The 26,390-nt window shown below is 39.7% G+C and overlaps 1 protein-coding gene across 16 annotated transcripts in view; it reads left to right on the top strand.

Moving 5' to 3' along the window:
- TCF12 (transcription factor 12) overlaps nucleotides 1-26,390 on the top strand; it is a 160,653-nt gene that overhangs the window by 130,995 nt on the left and 3,268 nt on the right. For 8 of the 16 annotated variants that reach the window (XM_041468951.1, XM_041468952.1, XM_041468962.1 and 5 more), the window contains 11 exons: nucleotides 1,098-1,237; nucleotides 1,559-1,703; nucleotides 3,247-3,311; nucleotides 7,376-7,454; nucleotides 12,076-12,149; nucleotides 13,075-13,146; nucleotides 13,890-14,096; nucleotides 20,434-20,548; nucleotides 21,352-21,523; nucleotides 22,532-22,764; nucleotides 25,888-26,041. In XM_041468951.1, coding sequence (XP_041324885.1) covers nucleotides 1,098-1,237; nucleotides 1,559-1,703; nucleotides 3,247-3,311; nucleotides 7,376-7,454; nucleotides 12,076-12,149; nucleotides 13,075-13,146; nucleotides 13,890-14,096; nucleotides 20,434-20,548; nucleotides 21,352-21,523; nucleotides 22,532-22,764; nucleotides 25,888-26,030 — 1,445 coding nt within the window. In that variant the 3' untranslated portion in view covers nucleotides 26,031-26,041. Of the gene's footprint in view, nucleotides 1-1,097; nucleotides 1,238-1,558; nucleotides 1,704-3,246; nucleotides 3,312-7,375; nucleotides 7,455-12,075; nucleotides 12,150-13,074; nucleotides 13,147-13,889; nucleotides 14,097-20,433; nucleotides 20,549-21,351; nucleotides 21,524-22,531; nucleotides 22,765-24,207; nucleotides 24,433-25,887; nucleotides 26,042-26,390 lie in introns of those variants that run through there. The other 8 variants (XM_041468955.1, XM_041468960.1, XM_041468956.1 and 5 more) reach the window with 6 other exon arrangements.

Below are 26,390 nucleotides of genomic sequence, written 5' to 3' on the forward strand. Positions count from 1 at the left end.
ACTTGTCCTTCAGGCAGAAATCTGCAGTCAGACACTGTTTTACTGGGTAAATGGAAAAGTGTAAAGAGAGCATATTGTGCTAGAGCCTATGGTTAAGTTCTATATACATTTGAAACAGTTAGATGAAGGGAACTGTCTGTTGATGTAAAGTTTTTCTCATGACATTAATTGCTGACTGAAATTTAAAGGGATTACACACCAGGCCAGATGGACAGAATTCCCATCCTTTGATTTGTAGAGGCTTCAGAGCAGCACACTGGAGTGATAGAGAAAAATGAGGTGGGGGCTTATTGACTCTTCTGGAATTTGACTGTACAATATCAGCTAACAGTCTTATGTTCTCAAATGCTTGTATATCCAGCATGCCAGAAAAAAGGGAGTTGCACTGAACGAAACAAGAGCAGAATCCATTTCCTCAGCCTCACGTCACACAATTAGCTCGTGCTGCAGTCTGGTGGGGTTTGGAGCACATTGAGAGCTCAGTGTCTCAGTACGGGAATTCACAGAGCACTTCAGTTTGTGCTACAGAAGGGAAACTGCACTGACACACAGGCTAAGGCTTATGTAATATAGTCATTTCAGCTGCTTAAATCTGCTGTTTTGAAATGTTTTTATATTTTTGTGGTGCTACGGTATCTTAGACTATAAATTGCTTGTTTTAGGTAAATAGATGTTTTGCAGTGTATGTTTATAATGGGTTCTGTTTGGCCAAACTTCTTATCCTTCCACCTCCTTTCTTATTATTTCTTTCAGTCTGGCCTTTTTATCAACACTCTTGATTTAAATCTGGCCTTACTGAAGGTCTGTGTAATTAGCAGAAGTGCGTGGTATTTTCTCAGCTGTGGTTGGATTATATTTCAGCTATAAAGCCTCTGTTGTTTCTTTGGTTTTTTAAAAATAAATATAGCAACAGTGTGGTGGTATGAAAATAGAAGATGCAGTATAAACTGGTCACCATTTCCCCACTGATATTAGTCTCAGTAACTGAATTCTGTATTTGTTTAAAATAATCTTGTAAAGGAACAGAGAAATTAGTATTCTTCATTAAATGTATTTTTCTTGTTTTCTTTTCTGCTGAAAAAATACTACCAAAAAAGATGGGACCCACAATTCTTCTGACCTCTGGAGTTCATCCAATGGCATGAGCCAGCCTGGCTATGGTGGGATGCTTGGAGGCTCCTCTTCCCACATGTCCCAGTCCGGCAGTTACGGCAGCCTGCACACACACGACCGTTTGGTAAGACTCAGCACACATTAATCTGTTTAGAGTTCTGTATGGAGATCTAACTTAGGAGAATTAACTTCTCGTTTGCTGCTCATGTGTGTCGGTTAAAAACCCAGTTAGAAATCACAAACTTTGTGTATTATTAGATTTATGTCCTTTTAGTTGTGTTTGTTGTATAAATAAAAATCTGTGGCTGTCTATGATCTGTTCAGAGGTTAGATGAGTCCCTTTCTTCTGTAATAAAGAGCTGGGTGTTACATGTTTGGTATTTTAAAATATCAACATTTATTTAAGGACTGCTTAATGTCTTATGTCTGCTTCTCTTCTCTCCAGAGCTATCCCCCGCATTCAGTCTCACCTACAGATATAAATGCCAGTCTTCCTCCAATGTCCAGCTTCCATCGTGGCAGTACCAGCAGTTCACCTTATGTAGCTGCCTCACACACTCCACCTGTCAATGGATCAGATAATATTCTGGGTAAAAAGTTCTTCCTGATTTTTTTTTTCATTTTACAAGAAAATGAAATTTAGGGCTGCATGACGCACAAAATTAGTAAGATCTAATTTATAGCATGCTTGTAGATCAGGAAAAATTCACCACTGTGATATTTCTGTCCTCAATATGGCTGAGATAAGGCAAATTGTTTTTCAGTCAGCTTAAGACTTACCCATTTATTTGCTTTCACAGTCAAGCCTGTGCTCAGGGACTGGATGTGTGTGACTTAAAGGCCACTGTCCCTCCGTAGTTCAGTACATGTGCGTACTATGTGTGTCCATATAGGCAGTTCTGGCACTGAAGTTTTCAGAGCTGCTGTGTCACCAAAGCACTGCTCTGGAGAAAGGCACGAAGGCTGCTTCTTAGGGGAGCTTGATAAAGTGCATCGTAAATTCCTTTCTTAACAGTTTTAGAGATTACAGAGTAGCCAGTATGGTGGCTGGTTTAGTCTCCTCTGTGCTCACCTAGGAAGCAAGAAATACAGGATGGTCATCTGTTCCTTGCACATATTTGCTCGACTTGAGATACTGTAGAAGTTAAATGCTTGTAGATGCTCCTTGTCGGTTCGATAGGATTTGCACTTAGCTTCATTTTAAGGAAGTGGAATTTAAAAGTTAGGGTAACTATGTTAGCTTTGATTTGGGAACATGTTTTACACCAAGATCTTTAAACAGAACCCAGTTAGTGAATCTGCATGGGAAATTCAGGCTGGAAAATCCAAGTTTGTCACAAACTTGGAAACAGCGAGCACTGCATTATTTAGATTTCTGATGTGAATGGCTTGCATTCACATTCAATACATTTTTTGGCTTTAGAAGTTGATAATTGGAGAAAGAAGATTTGCTTTTGAAGGGTCTGTCTTCTGCGGCAAAGCAGATAATTCTGAGGATTCAGTTCCTCTCTGTGTTTCCAATTGGCAGGGCTTCAGACTTCCTCTTGGCTTAATGGTGTGTGGAGCAAAAGGGCACGCAAAGCTGCTGACATGCAACTGAGAGCAGGGGTGACAGAAAGCTTGGTGCATCAGAGCTTTTCAGGGACTTTTTAAACTAAAGATGAGAGTACAACACAGGGAATTAAGAGCAGGGGGAGCAAGGAGACACACAAGGAACTATTTTGTGAATTTGGTTTTAAGAATTAATTAAATGTGCAGCACTTCAGTGATAGCAGTTTAGAAATAAGCTGCAATAATGTATTATCCTGATTTTGATTTTCTTTTTCATATTTCATTAAAATTAGGCTATGATCCTAGAAAATAATTTGTCTTTTTCCAGCTACTTTCACTTGTTGGCCCTTAAGTTATCATGGTGATACTGTGTTTGACTTTTAAGAGGAGAGCATCTAAATGTAAATCTAATTGTTTTAATTAAATTTTTAAGTCTAATGAGAACTGATTCTATTGACACTGACTTCCTCAGAAAATCCATTTAAAAAGTGGTTGCTCAACTCTATGTGATGAATAAAATAATAAAAGTAAATAAAATTTCAGCTTTAAAAATAAGTGTTGGGTTTGCTTTCCACATTACAGGAAACAGAGGAAATGGTGCTGGAAGCTCACAGACAGGTGATGCACTTGGAAAGGCGTTGGCATCTGTAAGTAGCAGTTAGAATATTCAGATCTGAAACACATATTTTAATCCATTTTTTGTATGTCATTCATTTGATAATATCAAATCAGGAATTTCTACATATGAAGTCAAAACAATGTGCAATTTCTTATACTAGAAAAATGTCCTTTTTAAATGCAAGTGAACATGCTTTTGTTTGAGGAAGACTCATTCTGAATTCCTTTTTCTTCAGGTGATCAAATGATTTAAGGCAGATCTGGTTTGAAAAGCTGGTTAGACAAAGTAAAAGATAATCACAAAAAGTCGATTTTAATTTTTTTTTCTGTGAGGTTTTAGGTAAAGTAAAATATTTTTAACATTAGTCTTAGAGCAGATCCTGCCTCAAGGTTTAAAATGTTTTCTCAGTGGTCTTACCAAACTGAGAGGTTTGGAGTGCTGTATTGTATAGCTGTAATCTATGGAACAGCCTTTAGAATGTTGTATATGAATAAATTTAAACTCCTGTTGGAATAATGTAAACTATGGCAAGTATCTTCAATCTACTGTAAGTTCTGTTTCCATATGCATGCATACAGTAATTATTTTTTCATTAGTACAGTCAGATGTACTTTTTATAAAAGTGTAATTGATACGCAGCAGCAGAAATTTCAGAATTGAGAATGGTGGCTGGGGAAGCACTTTGTATTTCTTGTATGGAGCAAACTTTGCAGCCCTAAATGACCATCCCTGTGTTGCGTTCTGCATCCCTCACCTCATACCAGTGAATGCAAATGTGCATATTCATGCAGATCCTGTTACCCTTGCATCCCTCAGAGGGTCATATGTTAAAAGATTACCAGATCTGATAATGTCTGTAATGTCCATATTGGGAAGGAGAACTCTGACCTACTGGCTTTGGGGAGAAAAATGTCCCTGTTGCTTTCAGGGATTCAGCAAGTAGATAACAATTTGGGAGTCCAGAGGGCAGTTAACGTTCTCTTTTGGTCTGTTTGAGACCTGTCAGAAAAGAAGGGGGATGGCTTTGCCTCCTAGAAATGGCAGTGCTCACATACTCCAGGCTGTTCATTGCTCTGCAGATGTATTTGGGTGTCTGCAGTTCTGCAGCCGGAACAAGATTTCGTTGTTAAGTCTGACACGCTGGCCAGTTAGACCTGTGGGACTTCATGACATTTTCCACTGCTCTCCTTTTCTAAATGATTTTCTCATCCTTTCAGGTATTTTTGTCCAAGTCACTAGCTGAGAAAGCCAGGCTGATGTTTTGAGGAAAAACTAAATATATTGCGAGTGGAAGTCAGGGCAGAAATGTTTAATCTAACTGGTGGGTGGGCTCTGGTTGTCATAGAAACTTGTTTCTGTCATCCCGTGTTGTTGCTTGGCAGGAGCAGCCAGGTCATTCCATAAATCATTTCTGTCATAGCTGATGGTGATGCATTCCATCTGCTCTATCAGTGCATGCCATAGTCTGCACACTTCAAATCCCTCGCCTCATCCATCTGCTTCCCCCGCACCCCGCACCACGCGCACCCAGCACACTCCCTGCGCTCCCTCAGCGAGAGCGAGCACGCTGTGGCTGGGCAAGAGGGAGCTGGGCTCTCCTGCAGGTGAAGCTGACACGCATGAATTTTGACAGCTCGGAAATCAATAATATTTTTCTGTTTGAACAAAGTTTATTCAAATACTGTGATTGTCGTGCCTTTTTTTCCCCCTAAGATGCCACTGTATTCCTTTCTGTTTTGGCTTTAAATGCTGCTGCTGCAACTGTTGAGAGGAATTTCTAGTTCTAAAATTCTGTTGATGTACATCTCACAATGGGCCTTTCATGTGTGAAACATCAGAGGATACGACATTTGTTCTTCAGTTTAGGTATTAAAGACCGTACAGAATAGTATGTGATTAAACATGTAAGGCCAGATAATACATTTGCAAAGGTTCTTTTATTTTAGGTTTAAGCCTGGATAATTGTGGTCTTAATCTCAGGGTAGGCAAGAAAGAGAATTGTACATGAAAGTATTTACACAAAGTTCCCAAAGCCCTGTGGATTATGCATTAGTTTGGATAATGAACTAGTATAGATAGAAAGAAAAGAAAATCTGGGTATTCGTGCCATTTCTAATGTGTTTCCCTGAACATTTGCCAAACAATAACCCTTTAAGATTGTGCCCATGGAGGGTTATATGGCAGGAGAAACATCTGGTTTATTTCATTGCCTAATGCCAAATCAAAACACTTGGTCTTTAATTTAGAGGAGATCAAACAGGAGGACTGTTTAACTTTGTTGATTATATCAGACCTCTTTGTGATAACTTATGTTTTGATTCCTACCTCAGCACTAGGGTAAAGGCCTTTGTACCGTCTCGGTAGTTAAATAGCCACTGGTCCCTCCACAAAAGAAAAGAAAATGTAGGGAAGTTGACTTCTAAAAGTAATTCATGAATTAAGTTTCTTTGTTGCTTTAGACTCAATAACATTAACATAACAAAGCCTAACTGAAATGTACACTGTAGTGTTTAAAAAATTGGACTAACAGCTCCGAGGTTTGGCTCTGCAGGCTCTCAATTGTGCAGCTTTTGTCTAAGAGCCTTTTCATTAGACCCTGGCATATTGGCACCCCACTGATTGGAATGGACCATGACTGATAGGAGGAGGAGTCTCATTTGTTGCAGTAAAATGAGTCATGTTACCGTTTAAGCCTGGCAGAAGGTGTCAGGGTTGTTCATCATTGGTCATTTAACAGCACAGCAGCCAGGGACTGCATGCAGAATGAATCCTGACCTCGTATTTTAGTTGGGGCTTTGCTGTATTGTAGATTTTCCCTGTTACAAAATACAGCAAAATAAAATTGGCAGGTATGCCTGTGGAAAATTAGCAGTTTCAAAGAAAACTTTGTGGCCTTTGACTTTATTTTAATTTTCTGTATCTTATCTGTCTGAAACTCTCTGCAGTTCTTTTACTGACACCCAGGATTTATTTTTATGCTGATGTACAATGCATGAATTTCCTCCGGTAGTATGAGGTAGTTCGTTCTAAATATATTTCCTTTCTAGCATGTATGAAAAGGAGGAAGCATTTCCATTAGGGAACTGATGGTCTTTTCTAATGGAAAAGTACGATATACCAGGAAGGAGCATGTGGTCTATCAGGTCCTGGTTTTGTCAGTTCAGAAAATACAATATGGAACTTAATGAAGTTATTGTCAGCTAAATGCTGAAATGTCATATTGTCTGTGTGAAGAGACATCAACCACACTGCCAGTGAAGATTTTTTTAACTGCCATCTGATGACTAACAAATCCTGGTCTCTGCTCAAGTAAAACAGGTTTGAACCGTTGACCTATAAAAATATGTTCTGAAGTCCATAGTCAGCCTCTAAATCTATTCATTTCCCTTCATAAAATGAATTTACCCAGTGTCTTGAGATTTTAATTTTTAATTAAGGCTTTAAGCATTATGTCTTCTTTTCTACCAGTAGTTTTTAATTTCATTATTAGCAAGAAAAGACTTGTTGTAAGTTGAAGTTTAGTATCTCAAGAGGCCAATTGATACCGAAATAAGAGAGAAGCATGTTATATACTGCAATACAGTGCAAGAGGAACAAAATTTCAAGTGTTTTCTGTTTGGTAGGTACCAATAATAAGAGAGCCTGAATGCCTTCTTGGTATTTTGTGAAGGATTAATTTTTAGCAGATAACATGTGTTGACTGCTAAAATCTCTCTCTAAAGTTTGGAAAGTCATTATTCATTGATATTTTCCTGAAGTTTTGTTTGATATAATTAGCTGTGTACTGTGAACTCTTACGTGAATCGTTCCCCTGCAGAGACAAAAAGGCTGTAATTTCTGCTGCTCTTAAATGAGCAGGAAGGTCAGTTATACTTGTGTCACTATGAAACACAGACTGTGCTTATTTGGACAGCTGCTTGAAAATGAAAGTTCTTGAGTGTAATAAAGCAGAGCTATGATTGAAGGATCAAATTGCATTTTTTATCAATCCAGAATCAAGAGTGACAATTAAAACATGAAAAAGAATCCTAATAGCTTTTTTTTCCTGTATTATAACTTATATTAATCTATAATCTCTTTGTCTGTCATCAGATTTATTCTCCTGATCATACCAGCAGTAGTTTTCCATCGAATCCATCAACACCAGTTGGGTCACCATCGCCTCTTACAGGTACAGACTGGCCATTTGTCAATACCTTGTTTGTGGTTTCGAAAATGTCCTGTTGGGAATCACAATGAAATCAGCATTAATTTCCTTGCATAACTGCTTGTGCATTTTGGTTATTTTTCCTTTGTACAAAAGAAGATTTATAAATCCAGATTATTAGACATTTTGTTAGGGGCATTCACTTGAGTCCTGGCAACTGCTTTGAAAATTACCTAATTAAAATAATGTTTGGAAGCATTAACTAACCATACATATAAGGGCTATAAAGATATCTGTACAGATTTGCACTGTTTGAGAGGAAGAAGAGTGTGATTTGATTTGGGTTTTTTTTAAAGCTATATGTTAAAGCTCTGTGGCAGTTTTCAGTGACAAACACAGCAGATGTGTGTTCCCTCTAATGAAAATATAGTAGGCTATGAGACTATCCAACTTGTACACAAGATAGCTTTTCATTCATATATTTCATGAATGTTTTCATTCTATGGGAGAAGAATTTCTGGCATTTTTTAAAATAAATGCTGTGTATTGTAGCCACCTCTGTCACCTGTGCTTTGTGTGTTTGTAGTGTGAATGTGGGAAGGGGCATTCCAGTGTGGAGATGAACTGTGGGCAGCTGCCTACAGCTATTAGTGGCAGTGCAGCTTTCACAGACACTGTGGCCTCAGCTGTCTAGTAAAAGTTGAACAGCTGTTCTCCATATAGAGAGGACTGTGAAAGCTCCATTGACTTAAATTTGTTGTTTAACAAAGAACTAGAATTACAAGTAAGATGATGTAACTTTAACCCTGTTCTTTCCTATAGTGCAATTTGTTAAATTATTTAACATTTATACAACAGTCTGTTTCCCTGTTCTCTGTTGTTTAATATATCCCCCCTGCAGGCTTCTGGCCATTGGTCACTTTTTTGAAAATGTTGTGCTTCTTATAAAACAATAAAATTACCTTAAGGTGAAAAGGGTACAGAATGAGCTTGGCTGGACGCTTTTGTAATCTAGAAGAATAAATTAGTAAAGGTATTGCATGCAAAATGCGGTCGTAATCATGTGGCTGTGAATATGCATATCTCTATATGCAGTGTCACTCAAAGCCTTCATCATGCTTCACTCCTGTTTAATGGACACTGCTCTGCTTTTCTGTGGATGTAATGGATTAATGAATATCTGACATGGCTTACCTGAGCAGCTGCTTTGGGCATTTCTTTTCTATTACTGAATAATCCATGTTGAATTGAGTAATGATGGGATTAATGGGATTTTTGATTTAGTGATTACAGTTGACAAAAATGTTTTGTGTATTCTGTTGTACTGAAAAGGCAGATCAGACCAGAAAATTATTATTATTTTCTTTTTAAAATCAAAGCAAGTATTGAAAATATTTTGTGGCTGGAAGAAAGAAGTTCTGACTTTTCAAAGTATTTAAAATTTTAAAGATCCCAAAGAGGTTTTTTTAAGAGTTGCCTAATGAGATGCTGCACCTCGTGTTGTAAGCATCAAAGCACTAGCTAATTTCTGAGTTTAGAATACAAATTTGATGTTACTAAAATTTGTGGTTTTCTTTTGCTGTTGTTGTCTTTGCCTGTTGCAACCTGTATGAAATGTACAAAATTGGCACTTTATGTTCCTTATTCTGGATTCTGATGGTTAAGACAGTAGTAGACATAAGCAAATAATACTGAAATCCTTTTCAGGCTCAAACTTGGCATCTGCTTCACATTTATACCCTCCCACCCCCTTTAATTTCAGTGATACAGAATTTATCAAGCCTTTGGTAAATTGCTCCGGTAGTTAATTACCTTCATTTATGAATCTGGACTTTTATCTTTATTCCCAGATGAGTCACTAAGAACACGGTGAAGCACAATGTGAAGTAATTACTACTGCATTTATTACTATTTATACTCCTGGTAGCCATTTTCTGTCTTGACCCAAAAAGTTATTGCAGATAAAACAAATGTTTTATGTGTACTGAAATAATACATTTTGGAGCATTTTAGCCTTCCTTGTCATTTTCCCCTTTTGCAGTTAGGTTTTTGTTTAGTTAGCATTCATAGCATTACAGATTGCTTAAGTCATAGTTTGCCCATGCTTTAATTGTGAATTACGGTAGGAGTACTCTGTTTACCAGGGAAAGCACTGACAGATACCAACGCCATGAGACCTTGGGCTTCATAAGCTCATGACTGACTCTTTGGCTCTTGTGTTGCTGAATGAGGATTAATGACGTTTTTTAATTCAGTTAAGTAAAAGCTTGGAGAACAACTTGATGAAAACCCCCAAGTATTATGAGACAATAGTGCGTGTCTCGCCTGCCCTGCCCTCATTTAATTTCTAATTTTACATAAACATGCCCAGAGCTGAGCATCTTGCATAGTTTTAATGATTGTGTACACACATGTGAAGTTTATATAGGGATCTGAATGGTGGGAGCCTCGGTATTTTAAGAATCCTTCTGCAGGATCAGAGGCATTCAGGAGGTTTGGTGGGTTCTGAGGATGCAAAGCCAGGCCTCTGCAGCTCTGAGTGTGTTTGAAAGGGGAGCCAGAGGATTAGTGTTGGGGAGACTAGGGGTAAGAACAATACTGCAGTGATTGCTGTCGGTGACCCCTGTAAATCCTAACACTTGCCTGGCTTATTTGTTTTTTAATGCTGCTGTGTTGATGCTGCCCTAAAAGCTGCAGTTGTTAATTGCAGGGCTTGTGGTGCCAGGATGCTTTTTAACATAATTGGTGGATTTCATGCACAAACTTCTAGGAGGGGGAGTGGAATGAGGCAAGCAGGAAATCGGTGCCATCTGGCAACCTGCAGCCATGGAGGCAGAGTGCCACCGCTCGGGAAGAGCCCCGGCGGTGCGAGGTGTGACTGAAAGCTGCAGGTCACAGTTGGGTTGGGCATTGCACAGGAGGAGTTGGATGTTCCCTCCCTTCTTTTCTTTTTGTCTCCTTCGTGAGATGCCCCACTCACAATTTTGTTCTGGGCTTACACTATAGAAATAGGACCCTCTTCAGTTAAAGCCCCCAAACAAATGTGTTGGAAGAGGTGCACAGGCTTTCAGTCTGCTTGCTGCTCACCTGGCCACCTTCCTGCTTAATCATGAGCTGCTGCTGTGCTGCAGGGAGTGGTACTCTGAGTTCTGATACCAGGAGTGCTCCTGACCACAGTCCTGTCTCTAAAAATGGATCTCTGAGCCAGGAAAAATTTGAACATTGTGCCGAACCAAAATGCTCCTTAGTTTTTTCATTAATGGTTATGCAAAAATAAGTGGGACTCCAAACATTATTCCCAAGTTCAGGAATGACAGCAATGCAGACAGAGACTACAGGTCCAGACCCAGAGTAGCTGTTGTGGGAAGTGAAAATCGGTAATTAGAAACTTACTCACTGAATTCTTTGTATTTTAAAAGAGAATTCCAACACAATTATGGCAGCTCTGGACTTTCATGAAATAGGAGATTTTTATTATTTTTTAATTAGAAAGGAAATATTTAGGTATTTTAATAATTTTAATAGCTATGCAAGCTGTACTCTTTTTGTTAAATAAAACCTTGTCTTTAAAAGGTAACTACTTGCAGCTCTCTGAACAAAGGAACTGTAATGTTATTAAACCTTTTCCCAGTTTTCCAGACGCACAGCTCTGGCTGTTATTGAAAGAACAAGCCCACAGGCTCTTCCTTTAATGAGCTGCGTTGGATTGTATATCCATAATTTATTAATGTAATTGCTTTATTATTACATTTGTATGGCTGAAAGGAAGCTGTCTCTAATGGCCATAGAATTTCATGTAGTATCTTTATAAAAAATGCATTATTAGTTGGTGAGAAAAATGCATGTTGTACTACTTCAGGCTTTGTGTTAAAAGTACTGCTTTATTAGTTATTGCATTTCACATCTAATTATTTTTAAAATTTACATGATAATTAGGTATATTTATGTCAAATTAGAATGGCTATGTTTTTGAATTTGAAGTGTATAGGTAATATGAATTTAATTGTCAATTTGTTGCACAATCGATGATTCTTCTGCTGTGATTTACCTTAAGTATATCTGAAATACCAAATGGGAATGACTTAGATGTGTTTTTACTCTTCTGAACTTGGAATGCATTGTAATCTAAAATGGTATGGTACATAACTAGACCAGATAAAGCTTTTAGATCCAGTTTTAAGTTTTTGTGTTTAGTAGAGGGGTGTCATAAAAATGGTTCTCCAGTTACTCTTAACTTGGTGCCTATTTGACGACTTTAAATATTTTTGTTGTGTATTTTAACAATATAAAAAAATAATGCAGCTTCATATACTGAACAGAATCTGAAGAAGAATTCAGCAGATCTTTTATGGTGACACAGGCAGAAGCAGGTATTTCAAATATGGTGTGTGTGTACTTAGTCCACTTTTTAATGTTGAAGTACTTAGACGATGTCACCGCTTTTATCACTGACAGTGGCCTAACCCTACAGATGCCAGGATATGAAAATTATCCCTTGAATGAAGGAATTTGTCCTCCTTTGTATACCCATATGTTAGCTTACCTTTATGCAGAATATGTTGGGTTTAATTATGTTGAGAAATACAGTCTCTGCTTCCCACTTCTGCTGTGTAAATCTGTGCACTAACCTAGACAATTTTGACAGGTGCCAGTCAGTGGTCGAGGAGTGGAGGACAAGCCCCCTCATCTCCCAGCTATGAAAACTCTCTACACTCCTTGGTAAGAATTGTTGAAAGCAACAGAGTACTTTTTCCTTAGGAGTTGAAGGCTTGGTTTTGTATAAATCCTGCATATCATTAAAGGAAACAGTAGGATAGCATTACAAATGAATTCTTTGCTAACAAATGGCCTGTTCAGTTGAACAATATAAGACGTGCAGGGTGTGTCTTTCACCATCTGTTCCTTGGGCATCAGGCTTCTGTGCTGAGGACAGCTGGTGCTAAAGCGCTGTTATGAGATTCTGGTACCTTTTCACAAATCCATAGCTAATTCTTATCTAAAGTTCAGTCTGGAGAAAGATAAAGACTTCATGCCTCCGCATTTACTTGTCCTTCCCCCTCTCTCCCTCAAATGGCTGTCTCTAGGGCTTGTTTGCATTACACTGTTATTAAAGTATTAATACATTTTATTTGTAATTATTATTTGTTGTTGGGAATGTTCATTTATTAATTAAACATTTTACAGAAAAACACACAGGCAGTAATCTACAGCATTGTAAATTTTCTTCTTTTGAGGATTCAGCAGAGGATTTCAGTTACTGACTTCCTTCTTACATTTCCGATACAATATTGGGAAGGAAACAGGGAAAAATTGAGGGAAGGTTTTGATTACTTGCTTAATATTTCTAGTTTCCACAGATGTAATTTCTATTTTTTTCTGCCTAACAAGAATAAATTATAAGTTAAATCATATTTCTTTTCTTCAATATTTTTGCAATTAAATATAATTGTTATGTACATCTTAGAATCCTAACATAACTGCAGTATTAAATATTAGCCTTTTCTTATCTTAATATAATCAGATCTCTGTTGCATTAACTTGACTAACAATTTATTGCTGACATGCACATCAGCTGTTTCCTCACCTCTTTTTTGAATTAATCTTAACCTGTGCTTTGCTTCCTGTTCTGTCTTGACTTTGCCAGAAAAATCGAGTTGAACAGCAACTTCACGAGCATTTGCAAGATGCAATGTCCTTCTTAAAGGATGTCTGTGAGGTACTATTTCACTTTAGATGGTGCCTTTTTGTGTTTCAATTAACGCTTCCGTCGGATTCCCCATTAAAAACTTAAATTAGTGTAGTGTATGACCCATCTTTTGACTCCAACATCCTGCTATTTCAGTTTCTAGAGCTGCAGTGTCAGAATTGGTTTTTCTTTGGGATTTTTTTTGGTATTCCTTTTAATAAAAGAAAGTAATTAAAAGAAAGTAATTTTAAGACAGACTTCGACAGTAACACAAATAACTCGCTTTTACTTCTGAAATACCTAATCTGTTTGAAGGTCCATTTTATAAAATGATCACTTGAAGTTTTGTCCAGTTTTTTTTTTGTAATGCAGATTCTCAAAAAACCACTGCCTCTCTTAATTGTTTCCAGCATGGTGAGGCTGATTTTATGATCATTCTTTCTTGTCCTGCATTAGCTTATTTTGTAGCAATTCCTTTTTTTCTTTTCATGCAGTACAATAGCAGCTGAGTAACATTAACCTTATAATAAGCTTCACTTTCAAAGCTGCCACCTATTTGTGGAATGAATGCTATCTTGAACAAAATCTCCAGATAATATTTTCTTTTTCCTGTTTGTTTGTAGTGCTGGTAGGTGCTCTCAAAGTCTTTTGATACTATTTTGATACAACATTTCATCTTCTGTCTTTAATACCTCCGAGCTAGACTGTTGTGGTAAGAGAGCCTGGGGATTTATTCAGTAATGGGTGTTCCTGTCCCTCTTGCATCCCCACAGCAGTCCCGGATGGAGGATCGCTTGGACAGACTCGATGATGCCATCCATGTGCTGCGGAACCACGCTGTGGGGCCTTCCACAAGCCTGTCAGCTGCCCATGGAGACATCCATAGTTTGTTGGGACCATCCCACAATGGGCCAATTGGAAGCCTGAACTCAAACTATGGAGCATCCAGCCTTGTGACAGCTAACAGACAAGCATCCATGGTAATGATGTTATAAAACATGAGTATGTTTATGCAAAGCAGCTACAGCTAATGCACTGAAACTATTGTAGAGCCTACTGAGGCAGAGTTGGGCTCTAAGACTAATATTTATCAGGAAGAAACCACTTGAGATTCTTGTGGAGGAAAAGATGGCAGACAGCTTGCACCTGCTATGGGTTTCCAATTAGAATGTTGGAGTGGGGGTGGGCAGAAATGAGGGGGAGGAAAAAGATGGGAAAACTTAGACTTTGGCCTGGTCAATGGCCCATAAAATCCTGCTGTGACCATATGCAGAAAGCTGAAACTTTCTGCTGAGAGCGTTTCAGCTTATACATGCATTTTTTCCAGATGTGTAATAATTGGCAGAACCATTTTCTCCTTGAAATGGTGAATAGGGAGATTGAATGGGAAAAGCAGTCAAGAAGGACTGAATTTCAAGTGTTCTGGTCTGGAAAAGCTGTTTATTGTAAATTGGAACTAGTCTTCAATAGCAGATGCTGGCAGAGGACTGGGAGGAAGCTGTTGGAATGTGGAACCATAGTGTGCGCAGGCTCAAAATTTAAACTTTTTTTCTAAACGAAAAGGAGTTTGAGCACAGCTGTAGTGTAAGTAACAATGAAAAGGAAACTACTTTCAGATTAATCCCCAAGAAGGGTGAAATAATTCAATCCATCTCTTAGTTTCTTTAAAAATGTGAACTGTTCTGAAAAAATGTAGTCGAGCTTTTTATAGATCAGAAATATGCTAAAAGCATTACACAGTAAACAAATCTATTTGTAGCATTGCTCACTTCCCTTTTTCTTCCTTTTCATTCCCTCCTTCTCTAAAATGCTTAAAGGAAAAAGAGCTTTTAAAAACATGCTTGTTTTAGTGGTGCCATGTGTTTGCATGTTTACAGCGTAATTTTAAAGACCAGTTACATGCTGTGAAATTTTCTGTTATAAAACAGATTCACAGCTGGGTACTGTGTGATCAAGGCAAAATTTCACCTATCATCAAAATAATTAGGTACCCCAATTGCTGAAGGGTTTGTATTCTATAAAACAGAATTAGTTCCAGGCTCTCCCATTCGCACGTCACACATCCATTTATATTAATTTCAGGACCACTGCAGTAAACATCAAAAAGAACTGGTTGCTTTCTATAAGCTGCGTGTGTTTGGGGGCTTTGAGGAGGGGGTACTTTCCAAATGCACATCCAACTTCAGCTTTCTATACAAGTTCACAGTTACTTTTAGTAATGAAAGAAGTGGTGCATAAGTACTTTTGAATTTTTTCATAGTACCTACAGAGATTTAATATTTAAAGAATGTTGTTAAAGTTCTACCATGTTCTAGGGTAGGCTGAAATTTAGCCCTACAAATGAAAACTTTTTTCCCCTCTGCTCTTGATGTGGTGTAAAGTGAGTGACTGAAACTGCAGTGACAATTTTTTTCTGTGACTTGAGGAACCTTCTGATACTGCTAAGCCAGACACAGTAGTGCCAAAATGTACCTAAAAATCTCAGTTTCTCTTTTAAATAAGCTATGATAAATATTTTATCAACTCAGTTTTTATTAAAATAGGGGACAGTGGAAAACGACTCTCCAAAATGGACAGAAGTTCCTTGATCTTCTCTAGTTTAATGTAGTTGTGTAGTCGAAATGTAATACAGACCTAATTTTTCGTCTAATTATTTGACTGACAGAAGCTTGTCTGTTAGAAATAAGCATAAATTAACAAAACAAAAAAATTTGCTGTACATTTCATCCTCAGTTGGTGAAACAAGCTTGCAGATCAGTTTTGGCTTGTAAAGTGAGTCAGCTAAAGAATGTCTTGGATTAATCTTAATTTTGTTACATCAGAATAATTGGCTCCAACAGAAGGCATCCAGTTGTGGTCTTGCCCAGTCCCCAAAGAGCGCCCTTTGACATCATTTGCAATTGCAGGAGCTCAGCGTGCCTTAGCATGGAGTCCTGAAATAGGTACAGAGCAGGGGCTGGCACATCTGGCTGTGCTGCAGACTCAGGGCTTTATTAGCGATGACTGCATTGCAGTACTGCCCCAAGTATCAGGGGTAATTCTTCTTCAATAACCAGGTCATTTCAAACTCTTACTATTAGGTTGGCATTCTTTTTAAATAGTAAATAGGAGAGCAGAGGATTTGACACACGACCTGAACTGTAAGCATTCTGGATTTAAATACTGCTTTACTTGAGATGGCATCCAGTAAATTTTAAGAAAATAATGAGTATTGGGCTAACATAGTGAGAAATGTCAACATTGATAACGGTGATTACCTATTTTTGAAGTTTTGTTTGACATGGGGTCAAGAAATGTTCATTGGAATTCAGCACTAAATGAAACTTCCTTGTTGAAGGAGGGTGGGATCTTTGCACAAAACATTTTTGCTCTTTAAAAAAAAGTAGGAAAAAAAAATAAATTTAATTTCCCTTGAAGATGATGATCTTGGCAGAAGGAGCTAGGAAATGAGTAATTTAACTCCTTTTTATGTAATTAGTGTAACCAGGCATGGTTTTATTTTAACATTTGCTTAATTTTTGAGCCAGATTTATTTTACAACTCTAGTTGACTTCATTTCCTGCTTGCTCTGAATGGTCTTGTTTTCTTTTTAGCTGGGCTGGCCATTAGACTTATTCAAATAGATTTTTAATATCTCAAACTCATCAAATATTTGCTAACTGGCCTTTGAAGTTGATTTGTATTTTATTTCATGTATTATTGAAAAGTTAAGAAGTAATACTTTTTGTTCTTATTCAAGCTGCTTTTTATTTGTCATTGTAATACAATGGAAAAAGAACAGCCTGAACTGATTAAAAATAAATAAATAAAAGGCCTGGAAACTCAGTTAAGGATGAAACTCAATCTTTAAGTCAGAGGGTTTTTTCAGGTATAATAGGAATCTAAGAAAATTGGTGATCTCCCTCTTTGTGCCCTGTGCCTGCTCCAGTAGAAGCATGAAAGGCCAGTTAAGCAGCTTTGCCAACACCAACCTCTGCTCTTGCTCAAACCCTTCCAGAGTTGCTATTTCCCTGCAGAGATTATGCTCCCACTGAACAACTCTGAGCTGTCTGAAGTGTAAAATTCTTGATTACAAAGCCCTTTTCTTTGCCTTAATTATGCACACCTTGTCTGAAGTGGTTTTAATGACCATAGCCAAACTGACCAGCTAGTAGGGCTTGGAAACTTCAAAGACTCAGACCAACAGTGGCATTTTTGTTTTCCAGTTCTCAAAAGCTTTCCGTGCTAAGTGCTCAAAATGAATAACCAAACTAAAGTGTGAGATGCAGAACCAATATTAACAGGACAGAGATGTCCTTTCCCCCACGTGTCACTCTCGCTTCTCCTACATGCAGTTGTGTGTCATCACTGCCCATGATTTGTCTAGTTTTTGTTTAGTTGCCTAAAATACTTAACTGGTTTTCTGGTTTCAGATCCCAAATGTTACCACTTAAATCAACTGAAATATGTTCTGCCCTCAGGTTTGGAGTTTTTTTTAATTTGCAAATGTCAGTGGGTCTGCAGATTGTCCTGTGTACAAGTCTTGAAATGCATAAAAATGAATACATTGACCTGGTAAATTACAACAACGTACAGTCTTGTAACAGGACTATTGTTTTTCTCAACCTGGGGTTACTGAGTGATAAGTTTTTTTGTGATTGCACTGGATGCCAGACCTCTGTTGGGTTGGCATTGTGTGGAGGGAGCAGGCAAAGGGCAGTGATGGGAACGCGTTGGTACCGAGCGGGTGCCTGCACAGCAGATCCCGAGCGCGGTGTGGTCACTGCTCACAGCACATCCCGAGCGCGGTGTTTGCGCTGGTCCCTGCTCACAGCACATCCCGAGCGCGGTGTTTGCGCTGGTCGCTCGCTCCTCACCGCTGTGTTCTCCCCACTCTGTGTGTGTGCTCTGCCTGCCTGCGGTGTGGCAGAGCCCGGCCTTCCGTTTGTCTCCCATTTTGTGTGCCTGGGAAGCTGTGAGCTTTGCTTGGGAGGAGAGACCGTGGAAACAAGGCAGGATTAGCGCCGGAGAGGATGCATTAGCTCGAGTTAGTTTTCTTTCGGGACGAGCTGCCGCGAGTCCCGCGGGCCGGCGCTCCGAGGGCCGCGCCTCGGCGCAGCCCGCGCTGCCGGCGGGGCAGCTGTATGGAAATGGGGAGCGCCCGGCAGCCGCCGCAGCGCCGCGATCCCCGCACCGCGGCACCGCCGGCAGCGCGCTGCCCCCGGAGCTGGCCCTTGGCGCTAGGAAAGCGCCTAACTGGGAATCGCTTACAAATAATAGCGATAAAACACGTCGAGAGCTCGTTTGTTCCGAGCGCCGCCGAGCTAATGGCCCCGGACGCTTTTCAGAAGACTTAAAGGAAGCCCGAGGTTGTGCTCCATTGAAATGCAGATGGGGAGAGCCCTTTCTCTATGCAGTGCGAGCCCAGGGAAAGGAAAGCAAACCAAATTTTCGAACTCAGTGTTTAAAATACTTGAATCTTGGGTAGCTTGAAGTAGCCACCGTACAATTGTAACTGTGGCAAACAGAGCTTTTGGCCTCCACATGGGATGCGGTGACTTTCAGCAAGTCATGTTGTTTGGGGTTGTTTGCCAGATTGGATTTTCTGGTATATCATAGATCACAGATAAAAATCACTGTTATGGTCAGTTTGGTAACATTTTAGCTCTTAAGATTTCTGTGTAAATCCTGTTAATCTAAATTGTATGCTTTTAATTTGTACATCTTGGTTTCAAAGGTTTGGAACGTGGACTTGAATTCAGGTTTTATTTCTCATCTGTTCTCTGCCTTTATCAGAACTGATTTGCTAATCTCTTGCCTTTAGATTAGCTCTAGATTTGAAAGTTGCCAGGGTTCTGACAGCTGCTGTGTTTGTACATAGCTTTAAGAAATTTTTGCCTTTTTTAAGAAGTAGATTTTGGAACAAACCTGGCCCTGAAACAATTAATGGTCTGTGGCTTGAATAAAAGCACCCTCAAGTGTTAGGACTAAGCATGACCAGAAGAAGAAAATAAAACACGCAACCTGCAAAGCATAATTAGGAAAAGACTCCGTTTTGAGAAGCCGAGAGTGAGAATGAGCTTCATGTTGCAGTTGTAAAGAGTGTTGTCTCTTAGGCTGAAAGACCCAGGCTCAGCCCCTTCCTCCCAGCGAGTTCATGACTCTTGCAGGAGCTCGCAGGGCCGACTGTGTCCAGAGTAGAACTTCTCACAAACAAAGCCTATTACACGCAGAGGAGGATAAAATATACTTGAAATAGCAACAGATATTCCACAGTATACAAGAGGAGATTTTCTGCAGAACAATGGACACAAATAGCAGCCCGGAATGACCTGATATTAGTTGTGGGTTGTTGGGGAGGGGGGGTTCCCCCTTTCTTTTTTTGTTCCTGTGCATTAGCTTACAGGAACAAGTGTATATTAAACAAAGGATAAACTTGCATAAGGGTATTTATCTCTCTCTGGGTAAAACCCATACTAAGACATGAAAGGTAAAAGCTGCATTAATTACTCAAGAGGGATTCAAAGCTCAGCAGTTTACTAGGATTGAAGGATTTATTGAAAAACAGTGGTTCTCATGTGTAACTCCAGGCAATAAACCTATTTAATTAAAGGCTTAATCTTCTAGTTGACATGTTTGCTACTGTTCCAATAAAAAGCTTCATCTGTAGCCAGTTTTTGTAACTATACAAATAATAGTAGAATCCCTCGTCTTTGTTCATTTTTAACTGTTTAATTGTATTATGTTGGTTATATTATAAATGTTAAAGAACTTTTGTGCCTTTAGAAATCAGAAGCTTTAAATGGAAATTATTGAAATACAGGCAGTGTATCTTTACCCCTTTTTTCTCTACCAAACATTATTTAATAGAAGTTGATGACAGTATTCTGTATTGAGGAGCAGTTTTTTAACAAGTTGCCTCTTCAGGTTAGGTATGCACACTCAAAGCTGTCTCACATAAGTACCATTAATTCAAGTTTATGCAAAATTAGAATTTTTCAAAAGACTCTTCATCTCAATGCTTGCTGCTCAGAAATTAAATCATGATGTATTATGAAGGAATAGATGAAAAATAGGTGGTAAGAATAGTTAGATACCTGGCTTATTTTATTCCAAATAGGGCTGGTCACTGCTTGAGACATGGCCCAGTCCAGTAAGGTCTAATCAAGTGTTTCAGTGTAACAGCACAGCATCTATCAACTAAATCTTTCTTTTATTCAGCAAGAATTTAAACTTGGGCCTCTAATCCAGCAAATACTTTCAGTGTTTTATACTTCTATTTTTGGACTATTTCTTTGAATCACATCTTTAATAGAAATTTGCTTTGCCTTGCTTTAGGTTGGGACTCACCGGGAAGAAGGTGTCAGCCTCAACAGCAACCATTCAGTTCTTCCCAGTACAGTTTCTGCTCAGAGCACAGAACTAAATCATAAAACACAAGACAGCTACAGAGGTAACTTGCCACACTTAAATGCTGGACAGGGCATGCAGTAGTTCAGAGGCAGTGAGGCTGTAGATCTTGGTAAAATGTCATCAGTGCAAGGGATAGGGGCATAGATAATGTTGAAAAATAAAAAATTAATAACAAGTGTGATATAACATCATTGTTAGGGACTCCTGCAACAATTTTGAGGACATCCCTCAATTTTCCCAGTATAATTTCAAGAGAAGGCTGCATTACAGCCACGTTTCTCCAGCTTAAGGGGCCATGATGCACTTGCAGAGCCGCAGCCATTTCCCAGTTTCCCATTTGCCAGGAGAGCTGTGGAGTGGGCTGAGACCAGAGTTCAGAACAGCCAAGGGAAGGAGGTCATTCCACACTCGTGTTTACAGTTCCTTCCATTTTTAGCTGAAGAAGTAAACTGCAGAAAACAGAAGTCAGCTCCTTTATTGGCATGCTAGCACCATTTAGGGGGTGTTGCACATTCAGCCTAAACCCAAGCCTCGATGTCAGTGCAGCTTTGCCCTTAAATTTGCAGCCCAGACATCAGGTGCAAATTTCCTTCTTCACTCAATGTCCTTTTGTCTTAAACAGTGTTTTCCTTAGACTGAGCTGTTACCAATCAAGCTGCTCTGTGAGTGTGATTGCTTTATAACCCATGACACATGTCCAAGTACAGCAGTGTCATCAGGATTTCTTGTTTCTGTTAGTTCTTCCTGTTGTCCCGGCTCTGGCCCCTCACTGCCATTCTCTGCTGAGGTCCTGGCCAGTGTTTCAGTGCTGTGACACTCACTCTGCTCTCTGGTTGCTTGCAGCACTGTCAGGTGGCTTACAGAGCCAGTCTGTGGCTATAGGTCCAACAGAAATCAAGTCTGAACATAAGGAGAAGGATGAAAATATCCATGAACCTCCCTCATCAGATGACATGAAATCAGATGATGAGTCCTCCCAGAAGGATATCAAGGTCTCCTCCAGAGGCAGAACAAGGTGCGTTGCTGACATAACATGGAGAATCTGTGCTTTGATAATGCTCAGTAGCACATTGTCCTTACATTTGATAAAGTTATTGCAAGGCTTTTGTGTTACTGCACTGCATACACCAATAGGCAGCTGAAAGGGAGAAAAAGTTTATACTATCTGCTTATGTTTGAATACAAGGTAGAGGATTTGTTGGGAAAATCATCTGTCAAGTGTCCATTCCCTTACACTAGTGCCATTCCTAATGTCTGCCTGTACAAGCAAGCAGCAGAAGGTTGAGGGCCTTGCCCCGCACAGAGGATGGGACAATGTCAGAAATTACTGATACTTTGTACCTGGGCCTGGGCTGCCTGTCTAGATGTGAGTCTGTGGCAGTGGAGAGCTCCAGCTCCTCACCTGGAGTGTGAGGCGAAACACTGTGGCTAAATACCTTCTTGAAACACTTTGTCCCTTCCTAAGCCACAGACACAAAACTGGAGCTGATACTGGGTAAATGCTTCAGGATCTGCCTGATAGGCCTGATACAACCATTGAAATTTGAGGTAACAGTAAACAATGAGACTTTTGCAACCACAGGCAGCATAATCTGTATTAAGACATGCTCAATGGCATTTAGTTGTGTTAGTTTTAGTAGAACAGAGGTTTTGCATGGTTTTAGACTAAATTGGATGAACCTATATTAAAAAAGGCTGTGCAACTTGATATCATTTGAGGCAGTTCAGGAATTCTAAATACAACTGTTTAGCTCCGCACTGAGTAGTAGAAGAAAAATTCTAGAAGTAGTAGAAGTAGTTCTAGAATTTGCCAGTGTGGTCTTTAACAAAAGTAAAACTCTTAAATAAGCACATGAAATTGAAAATTCCTTGAATGTGTTTTTATATAAGCTGATGCATTAGAAAATAGCAAAAACTTTGTTGGAAATTATTTTATTCTTCATCAGTTTGGAGTCAGCACCAGGATCACTTGTTTGAAATACCAGTGTTATTTCAATACCCTGTTACGTTTCCTTTCTCGCAGCAGTACTAACGAAGATGAGGATTTAAACCCAGAGCAGAAAATAGAAAGAGAGAAGGAGAGGAGAATGGCCAACAACGCCCGGGAACGCTTGCGTGTGCGAGACATTAACGAGGCGTTCAAGGAGCTGGGCCGCATGTGCCAGCTGCACCTGAAGAGCGAGAAGCCGCAGACGAAGCTGCTGATCCTCCACCAGGCTGTGGCAGTGATCCTCAGCCTGGAGCAGCAAGTGAGAGGTCAGTGGTCTCGGGGCTGGGGCACGCCTGGGGCAGCTTTGTCCATGGAGCAGTGTCCTGAAACCTGCTCAGCCAGATGCACGAGCTACTGAAAGTGTGTTTGCTGTTCTGTAGTGGTGCTGAAGCTCCTTAGAAAAAGTAAAGAATCACTTTTTTTAAAAAAATGGGAACGGAGTGAGTATAAGGTTTATAATTTGACCTTTCTTTTTCCTGTTCAATTAGTCATCACTTCACTTAAGTTTTCAAGGTAAATTCTGTAATTGAACATCTTGATTTGATACAATTCTGAATTGATACATCTTGCTTTAAATTGTAACAAGCACTTGTTTAGTACTAGAAAATATTTAACAAAAATAAGAGATCTGTTTTAGGAACGCCGCATAATTGAAATGTTAAAATGCAGTGAATTTATTTGTGTTTTCCTAAGATTTTGCATTAAACATATACTGGGGAGTGAGGAAGCTTGTACTCTAATTGAATCAGAGCTGGGTTTGCATGAATCTTCTTTCTTTGATTCCTTCAAAATTTTCCAAGAAGGAACCAATAGTCTTGCTGGTAGGTGCAGAAGGAAAACTATTTTTTGCCATTCATTCTCATAAGGAGAGATGGTTCTAGGAATTACGTTTGGTTCTTCAACTCTTCTGTTCTTGTGAGTTGGTGAAGCCACAGTTGACTCTAAATCTCTGTTTATTTTTGCCAAAGATAAGTTGAAGTTCTGGGGCACCTTGCTCTAACTTTTGGCCAGCCCTGAGTCAGAGTGGATGGTGGCTGGGAGTCCCTTCCAACAGAAATAGTCTCGTTCTGTGGAGGTGGCACTTCCCAAATGAGTGTCCTCGTGCTTTGCTCTTTGGGACTCATTGGCAGCCATCTTCCTCAGTGTCTCACTGATGGAAGTGTGTCAAGTGAAAAGTCTTGGGATGTGGATATGTCAGTGGTTGTATTTGCTCAATGCACTACATCTTTGAATCACTGATGTCAACAAGTGATAACAATGTTTTATTTTTGCATAACTCATTTTTACTTCCTTTTTCTCATGTGTTGCTTGCATTTTGCACAGAAGATCCAAGCAAAAGTTAGAAGTTTATTGAAAGGGGCTAAATCACTAACTTAACACAAACTTACGTACTTCATGCAGTAAGGATGAGATGCTGTGTTTTCAGGCACTTTTAGTGATCCAATTGTCAGTAAAGAAACGCACGGTCTCCAGCCAGAGCTCTTCCAAGGCACAGAGCAACTGTTCTGCAGAGCAGCTGGGGCCTTTGTAAAACCCAGTTTAGCATCTCTGAGAGATCTCAGGCACTGTTTTGGTCTGAAAAAGGTTGTCGTGGTGTAGAAGATAAGGTTGAGCATTACAAAGTCAGGGGGATGTTAATCAGGCATGGATTTTGTGTTTAAAAAGCATCAAGTCTATCTCCCTGCTCTCACAGATTCTGTAATTCACAGGAAGCTCCATGTTAATGAAATCATTCTGCCTTGGTCAGAGGATTCCAGCCCTGGTGTCTGTGGTAGAAAACTTTTGTGCTCACAGCTCAACTGGCCCCTCTGCACAGGCAGTGTAAACGGAGCAGTTCCCTTCCTCGCGTTCCCTGAGCTCCGCGTGGCCGGGGCCTCCCGGGGAGGGGCCCTGGCTCCGTTTGTCTTCCCGTTCCCCTGCACCTGTTCCTGCCAGTGAGTGACCAGAGCTTTGTGTGACACCCACAGGAGCTTGCACAGTGCTTTGTGTAATTGCATAAACAATTTCCTCTCTCTGCTGGTAAAGAAGCGTCTCATTTTGTGATTGGTGCTATTCAAAATGAACCATTTCAGATTTAAGCTCTCAGTGTAGGCCAGGGGTTTTTATCTCCATTTCCTAAATCACTGTAAATTAACTTCCTTTCAAAGTTTCCACATAATTAAATATTTAAAACTTCAAGGCAAGCCACATTTAGACAAAGAAAACTGTGATTAAGGAAAGTTAGCAGTTTTGGGTTTTTTTCCGGTAGGCTCTTTAGGAGTGCTCATCCTTAAGGAAATGCAGTAGGAGGCTGCTGATAATGACTTTGGTGACAGCAGAACTATCAAGTCCATCCAAAATAGTCTCTGTCAGATGAGCTAAAATGCACAGGGGTCACTAAACTGCAGTTACTAGAGGGGTGCCTGTGCAGTGCAAGAAAAGGGCTTGTGCTGTCTGTTCAGTTTTGGCAGACTTCTTGCAGTTATAATTGTATCTGCCATCTCCAACTGCAAAACAGAATGTACTGACAGCTAGAAAATACCTTAAAATGTTGATTAAATTCCATGGTGGAATACATTACATGTTTTTTGTCTGTCTTTTGGACCCCTGTGATTGACATCTTCTGTATTTGATTCATGAAAAGCCATTTTGAAGAACAGAAACAGTTGACTTTTAGAAACTGTCATTATTTGGAAATGAGATCCAAATCTACATCTATTGAAGCTAAGTGGGGAAGTGGAAACACACCGATGAAAACACCTTGATAGCTGGTCCACAGCTGGTTATTATAAAGTATTGGCTTTAATGTGAGAGGAAATAGGGTTTGGAAAAAAAATAATGCTCCTGCCGTATGTGACTGTCATCACAGTCTTTTGATTGAACCAAGATGGGCACGAGGTGATTTCACAGATTGAGGCTGATGAGAACTATCCATTCAGAGTGTGCTGCCTCCCCTGCCCTAACAGCTGGCTAATACTGGGAAGGAAGAAGCAGCAACATTATTAAAACTGGTGTGATTTCAGCAAGGTTGGTAAAAATTCAGCCTACCAACAAAATGGTTACATTCAATTTTATTATATTGTAAATTACAGACAGTTCTCACTTAGCACTTAAGTGTCTTATGCTGATAAAGGAGGTGCTTTTTAAAAGTTTCTGAAGGTGTACGTAGGCTGAAAGGGTTTGGGCTTGGCTTTTTGTCTCTTCGGTTTTTTTAAATACCAGTTTAGGAGCTGTCTGGCAGGACTTTCAGTAGTGATTGTCTGCAGCTTTGGACACCTGGGAGTGAGCAGGGGGTGTCAGCAGCTGAAGAGGGAAGCTGCAGAGCTATTTTTACTCCAGGGTCCTTGTATCGGTAGTGCCCGTGGTGTCAGCGTATGGGAATATTGAGAACTCTGATTCTTTTGTTACAGAACGAAACCTAAACCCTAAAGCAGCCTGCCTTAAGAGAAGGGAAGAAGAAAAAGTTTCTGCCGTATCGGCAGAGCCACCAACAGCACACCCAGGAAGCCACCCTGGCCTGAGTGAAACTACCAACCCTATGGGTCATATGTGAACACCAGCCAGGTACGTCATGCTGCTTGTGCTGGCCAGAGTGGGGACACCTGCATATGGAGGGCTGAGTTCTGAGCTGGCTTCTCTGTGCTTTCACATCTCTCAGCAGAAGCAGAAGGCTGCAGATTTGTTTGGGTTTATAATGAAACCCCAAGAAATTGTCGTCAGTGTCTATTTTCTTGCCTTGTTGCCAATGGCTACATCTCTTGGCTCAGGTGGCCTTCTTGGCATGACATCAGAGGAACAGTGAACAGCTTGCTAGATAAGCCAAGCTTATTAGAGATGAATTATGCATCTTTAAATGGTCTAAATATCACATTAGTTGATATAAAAATCCATGTATTGTTTCCCAGTGCTGATA

Source organism: Pyrgilauda ruficollis, unplaced genomic scaffold (assembly GCF_017590135.1).
Source record: "Pyrgilauda ruficollis isolate IOZ18807 unplaced genomic scaffold, ASM1759013v1 scaffold23, whole genome shotgun sequence".
Taxonomy (NCBI): Eukaryota; Metazoa; Chordata; class Aves; order Passeriformes; family Passeridae; genus Pyrgilauda; species Pyrgilauda ruficollis.